Below are 7,154 nucleotides of genomic sequence, written 5' to 3' on the forward strand. Positions count from 1 at the left end.
TCTCTCACTGTAAGTAATTCAATTGTAAAGGTGCTTCTATAAAGAAAGTCCATTACATTTATCTCTCTTTAATCCCCCCCTGCCTTAATCTTCTAAAGTGGCTTTGGAGTTGAAATTGTTGTGGGAAACATTTTTCAGTTTTGCCATCTTAAATTCAATAGTCTTGGTCAGGATGGACATCACTTTGCATTTATTAAAACATCCAAATGTAAAACAGACCAGCATTTATGGGGTCTACATTTAGAAGGGTTTCTTTTGATTTGGGTTTCCTATAATGACACAGCAGATTATATTAGAAGGGAGGGAGCTGGTGCCCACTGAGGCGCACGCGGAGACGCACTGGTCAGGACTTAGTTTGAGTCCAGAGATAAACATGTTTGAGGGATTACCATAGTGGCTCGTGTACTCAGATCTGATAAGAACCAACCTTTTTTTCTGATTTAGTTTCTAAAGTTTGCAGCCTATAAGGGAAATCAAACCCGGGACGAGCCAAAGCGGAGTGTAGACGCGCTTGGAGAGTGCGCGAGCTCTGTGCCCAAGTTTGGAACCCAGTCTGCGCGCGCTTTAAATGCAACCACGAAGATCCGAAGATGAATAATACCGACGTATTTTGTCAAAACAACCAAACAGGCAACTTGACTGACCCGCCATGTCAGAGCTCAACTCCCCCAACGTACAGCTACATCGACATCACAACTTTCATGCACATCTTCCCTTCAATTTACGGAATCCTGTGCACCGTTGGAGTTCTCGCCAATGGACTGGTCATCTATGCTGTGGCGGCGTGCAAGAAGAAAATGGTCTCGGACATTTACGTGCTGAACTTGGCGATAGCAGACACGCTCTTCTTGCTTGTGATGCCCTTCAACATCCACCAGCTGGTCAGAGACCGACAGTGGGCATTTGGAAACTTCATGTGCAAAGCGGTCGTGGTGGTGGATGTGAGCAACCAGTTCACCACGGTGGGGATTGTTACTGTGTTGTGCATCGATCGGTAAGTGTTGAGTCCGTGAGGATTCAGTTCAGTCAGTACATGGCTTGGTATTGGGAAAAAAAGGGAAGAAGTTTTTCTAATTGCAGGGATAAGAAGAATAGGAACAGAGAATAAAGGTCCACATATTTAATTAAGGAACTTTTCACTTCTGAGCAGATTAAAAATGGATGATCATTAAATAAAGAAGTAATTCATTGGAGTAAACAACTGTGCAACCAAAGGCACAATGTTTCAAGCATCAGTGATTTTCGTGTCATTCAGGACAGTTTTTAAACTTGGGTGAAAATGTGAAAATCACACAGCAGATGTCAGTGCTCCGATGTCATATGTCCTCAGAATAACACGCATTTAGAAGAGGATTTTACTCTGTGTGTCATGAACGTGTCACTAGTCTTTCAGCATATCTAAGACTTGACATTACAACAAGTATTATTTCACACACACACACACACACACACTCACACACACGTTTGCTGTAGCAAATAGTGAAAAAAGATTGAACCGCCCTTTTTTAAAAGATTTATTTCAAGCTTTATAATTATTTGAAGAAACTACAGGTCAAAATCGCACCTCATCTTAAAAAAATGACCTATAACAAACAAGAGAAAACTAGCTCATGTCTGACTTTAGTAGACTAAATAAGTACATAGAGTTATGTTATTTTCACCACGTGGCCGATCACTTATATTATGTGCCACTCTACATCTTTTTAGTGTAGCAGTCATCTTATGTAGTCACAGTGAAAAAAATCTTTCTGTTAAAACACGTCCACTAACTGACAAGTTGAGCTGGACCTCAGTCTTCTCTCTCCATTCACTTGGTTTTGCTAAAACAGTGACAGGAAAAACGTATTTGTGTTTTCCCACATTATCTCAGGGCACTGGGTAATTTCACTTCATGGCAGTTGTGTGGATATCAACATGGTCCTAAGTCACAGCAGAGTCACACTTTTAAACACTTGTTGATGAGAAGTTTTAGACAGTAAAGAGTATTAAGGTTGGAAACACTGCTTTCAGCGTGTATCCTGAGTCTAAATCCTCAAGCTATGTATGTAATGTTGTTTTTATTACACTGTATTGACACAAACACATAGATAGTTGTGTTATTCTTTCTCTGAATGTAGAATAAAAGCATGCAGTCACATCTACAAATGCAGATCATCAAACATTTATTATAGTCTCGCATTCACAGGAGTTCTGACAGTCTGAAGTGAAAGTTTTTGATCACATCAATATCTAACTTGGCTTATCTGGGCTAACACCTCAGCAGGCCAGGGACTGGGTATAGATCCGCACATATCGATTCAACAGTCAGACTAATAGTATATCCTCAGATAATGACACCAGCCTCTGTCGGTGAGTAAAATGCTAAATTATTGATTTATGGTGTAAGGTAATTGCAATTTATCAGGATGTGTTTGAGAAAATCTTAAAAGTTTACTCCAGTGTTGAATTTAGGAAGACAGGTGAGGCATTAACACACATTTTTTCCATTTCAGGGACACTTCATGTAAGAGGGCATTAATTTCCTGCAGCTATCCTAAAACATGAGGTCTAAATTTTGACTAAATTAGTGAAACACAATCAAATCCAAAATCCAAATGGAAATGTGTTCATTTCCTCCTGCTAAATCACCCTGTCTAAATTATACTAATTTGTCACTGCATTCGTCGCAGTGAGCATGTAATATGTTGAGAGTGTGTCTGCGACATGATGCTTGGTTTCATCATTCCCCTTTTGCCTGATTTGATTTGCTAAACTTGTCCGTAATGAAAATGACATCTCAAGGCAAAGTGAATGTGCTTTACATGCACTTTAGTAATGTGCCCCGCCCAACTCTAAAAGCCTGAATTGCTCTTTCTAGGTACATAGCTATTGTCCACCCCACCTCAGAGAAGAGGACCATCCAATGGACCATCATCATCAACATCCTGGTTTGGCTGGGTAGCTTCCTGCTCACTGTCCCAGTCATGATCTATGCCAAAGTTGAGAGCAGGGACCATTTCGAGGTGTGCATAATGGCCCTGGAAGGGCCCGAGGACATGTACTGGTACACTCTCTATCAGTCTATCCTGGGCTTCATCATCCCTCTCATCATCATCAGCACCTTCTACTCACTCACTCTCTACCACGTCTTCAGCTCCATTCGGCGGGTCAAACGTAAGCAGTCAGTTTGGGCTAAGACAGCCACAAAGATGGTCCTAATGGTCATCGCTGTGTTCTTGATTTGTTGGTCGCCTTACCATGTGATCCAGGTGATCAACCTGAGAAACAAAACCCCGACCATTGCCTTCATCTATGCCTATAACATCAGTATCTGCCTCAGCTACTCCCACAGCTGCATCAATCCGCTCATGCTGCTCATCTTCGCCCAGAACTACCGTGAGCGTCTTTGCCGCAGGAACGTGCTGCACAGCAACCAGCACTCATCCAAAATCACAGTGGTGAAAACAGATGGTTCCAGTGTGACCAATGACGCCAACTACCGTTGTACTGTCATCTAATCAGACAGACATGTTTTTATATGTACAAATGTAAATGTTTTGCGTTATTCCTCCACAAGGAAGAAGAGTAGCCTGCTGACTAACGTTGCCTGTGAAGTAAAATGTCCGTGCTTGTGTGTGACTCTCAGTCAGAAAATCTGGGTTTGAGGCCTGACTGACACAAGTTAAATAAAGATAGAATCAAAGGTTTTCAGCAAAAAATCCAAGCAGAAGAAACAGATCTGTTGTGCAAAGCAAACACCCTGAAAAGAAAAACGACTCTGAGACAAAACTGGAGGGAATAGCAGCGCTGACATTTAAAGATGCACAGATTAAACGGGACCCTGGGGAGTGATTCAGGTGCTTCTTTTTTCTTTTGGACTGAGAGCTTTTATTAACCTTCGTGACCCACTGGCTACGTCTGCTGTCATGCTGATCAGTGACAACACTGAGGTGCAGCTTCTGAGATCTGGCAAACATTAGCACATTCAAGTCTGAATATAATATTCATTAGTCGGTCGGTAGGTGGCTTACTACAAACCAGTCTCCTGAGGGCTGTATGAGAGTTTTAGCTCTAACATTGACCTGCAGTCAGACAATTATCATCACCACTTTCTAATCAAAAACAGGCTCTGAAAGGCTTTTAATTACAATGAATCTTTTATTTATGACCATAAGCATTACATATCCACACATTTGGGCATTTAATACTGTGTAATAAGTGTTGGTAATGCATTAATAAATGCTCATAGAGTTCTCATTTTCTTATTAGCCAGCAATTCTGAAATTATAAATCGTACATTTATTTTGGTGTCAAAGGTTTCGTCTGCATCTGTAAGTGTCTACAAGTTGTTTATAAATAGAGTTTTGTCTGTCAATCTATTTTTAACAAGCTGGAAATGTAAAAATAGATTCTTAGGATTTGATCATAACTCATCTACAAGCATTAATGCCATTAAATACAACTCAGACACTGTGGTGCCTTATTACGAAGTGGTACCTAAATATTTATATAAAGGTATAAAGTATTCATGAAAACACAAGTGGCAAGCATGTCCTAGTGAGACGCTGGAGAGAAAAATTCACATCTGATCCGAACAACTGTCTCATTTTAGCTCTGTCAGCATGTTCGAAGTCTGTTGCCAGTGTGAGTATACATATCATGAGTATTTGCCAGTGACTACAGAACAGCTGACATATTCTGCACCAAATAACGGAGCTGAGCAACACATTTGTTATAAATACAGCATTTAAAGAGAACTAGTGGTTGCTCATTATAAAAACAGATTTGTCTGTCATAGTCTGTAGTCAAGTCCGTCATATTTTTCAATACTGCAGAACAGCCCATTTCTGTCCGGTTTAGACTCTACAGTAGCACGATTACAACCTGAATGGTCCGGTTACAAAGTACACATCAGGTATATTCAGTGTTTTTCTGTCTTTCCTGAGTAGAAGTTACTCAGAGATGCTCCACTGTCATTGTACAAACAACAAGTGGGTGGAAGCATCCTTTGGGAGGGGGAGAGCTTAAAACTGATATACTTTAAAAAGCTGATACTGTACAGACCACTGATGATATCTGTTGTCTAAGATGAGTGTCGTCATTTGCAGAATAGTGTGGTGATGTTCTCCTGCTTTGTTTAATGTACAGTCTCCATCGTACTGGGACTGCTGTTGTTTTTGTTATTGTCAATGCGAAACCAATTCACTCAGTCCACTCAGGAGCCCCTTTTACGTTTGGGCTTTGATATGGTCGTTTTTCCATAATGGACTCAGAAGACAAGCTAAGTGAAATTGCAGAAACAACAAAGACAACATGAAGGAAATATAACTGCATCTCACATCAATATCCCGTCTTCATTCTAATGAAAAGTGAGAGGCAATGTACAGAAGGATTAGATCTGTGTCATCCTTTCACATCATGAATACAAAATATGTTCACAGTCGCACTGGAGGACTCAGTGTGTTTTACGCTATATGTCACAAAAAATGTCTCCATATCCTCACGCAAAGGTTTATACTGGTTGTATCCTGTATTGTTCTTGTTTGCCCAGTGTGGAAATATTAGAGCTGGATTATCAGCTGAGCTCCGTGAGCTAATGGGCCCATTTTTATTGGATGTCACTTTGAATAGCCTTGCCCCTTCTGTATGTGATGCACATGTAACTCTTACCTCTTTAATTGGGCCCACAGTGGTTTACTTTGTGTTAGTCTGAAGAAAAGTATTAATATCTACATTTGTTTGGTAATATTTGACACTAATGCACAATATAAACATAACTGGCTCCTGTGTTTCTACCTGATCTGACCTTATTGTTTCAAAATCTAGTAGTTTTATTACTCAAATGATTGAAGGGCAGCACATTGTAAGGCATCCTGTCATTCAAGCTTAAAATATTGGTTACTATATTTACCATAATGCATCCAGTAGAATTATATCTTTTCTCATTGGCTGCATCATGTTTGGTAAATTCCAATATCTTTCGAATGGCTTTCTGCTACAAAACCCCAGCCAAAAAAAATTCTTTATGTTCAAAATCATTTAGGTTATTTTCTCAGACTGGATAAAGCTCCAGTGTTACAGACAACTTTGTAAAGCTGTTTTCAAAAAGATATCCCCCAAATCAAATGACAAAGTGCATGTTTAGCCTTTGCCCTTCAGAGGGACATAAACAGAACGAACATTTGCTGATCAAATGCCCCTACTGGCACAATAGCATGATTGTAAAAGTCTTACAAATCGCTGTTTGAGAAATAATCGTGTTGTATAATCATGGTTAGATTAGGTTTACGCACAACAACAGCTTGGCTCGAATAAGGGAAAGAGTGAATTCAGTAAGGTTAGGGGACCTTTATCATCACATTTACAATAATTATCACATGATAAAATGATTGGTGGTAGGAAATGGGAAATGAACAACAATAACCCAGTCATTCATCCTGAACCCCTCCTTCACACACTACCTCCTCCTCTTGTGACAACCGTCTTGATTCCTGGGAATGGGAATTCGATAAAATGATTCATGCTGTTGTTTTTCTTGGGACACACTTTTCACAAGGACCAAGCATGATCACTTAAACTCATCTGTACTTGTAAAACAGGTGGAAGCTTTTATATCTTTGTAGTTTATGTCATAGAGATTACATGTAAAGTAATGATCACAAACTAGCTTGAGAAAAGGGTTTTGGTTTTTTTCATAGCGGGTCATTCGGGCTCTGCCTTTGATAGTCTGATCGTCAGTGTTTGGTATTGTTGTCACCTGTATGTGATGTGTATGTGATGGTTAATGAATCCACTGGTCAATAAAATCCTTTAAAATGTATGTGGTTGTCTAACTTATTACTAACTAATATAAGAGTGATACTTGAATAAAAACGTTGTCCAGTTTTTGTCCACGGAGAAACTTCAGTCTGTACTTTAATGGTGAAAAATTTAAGAAGTGTCACACAAACCGTTGTCCAGAGACATCTTTAATTCTTATTTAATTCATGACATAAATCATCATAAATAATACCTGGATGAGATTCAAACTTTTAGTCAGTGATTGGTGCAGTGGTAATAATATAAAATGTATCTTTGATTACCCTCACCCACATCAAAAAACACTCGACTTTGATATTTACAGCATTTCCCTTAAGTTATTTATGAGTGTGGCAGGCTCCCAGAGGATGCCAAGT

The 7,154-nt window shown here is 39.6% G+C and overlaps 1 protein-coding gene across 1 annotated transcript; it reads left to right on the forward strand.

Annotated features, from left to right (window-relative positions):
• The first annotated feature begins 310 nt into the window (after positions 1 to 310).
• Positions 311 to 6,773, forward strand: mchr2b (melanin concentrating hormone receptor 2b). Its single transcript, XM_067519523.1, has 2 exons — positions 311 to 994; positions 2,858 to 6,773. The coding sequence occupies exons 1-2, from the start codon at positions 591 to 593 to the stop codon at positions 3,495 to 3,497; spliced, it is 1,044 nt and encodes a 347-aa protein (XP_067375624.1). The 5' UTR covers positions 311 to 590; the 3' UTR covers positions 3,498 to 6,773.
• The last annotated feature ends 381 nt before the right edge of the window (positions 6,774 to 7,154 follow it).

Source organism: Channa argus, chromosome 10 (assembly GCF_033026475.1).
Source record: "Channa argus isolate prfri chromosome 10, Channa argus male v1.0, whole genome shotgun sequence".
Lineage (NCBI taxonomy): Eukaryota > Metazoa > Chordata > Actinopteri > Anabantiformes > Channidae > Channa > Channa argus.

Bases quoted from the DNA above. Each gene is read 5' to 3' on its own strand.
- mchr2b (XM_067519523.1), top strand. From the start codon at position 591: ATGAATAATACCGACGTATTTTGTCAAAACAACCAAACAGGCAACTTG. The intron at 995-2,857 runs GTAAGTGTTGAG...TGCTCTTTCTAG, and splicing joins ACTGTGTTGTGCATCGATCG to GTACATAGCTATTGTCCACC.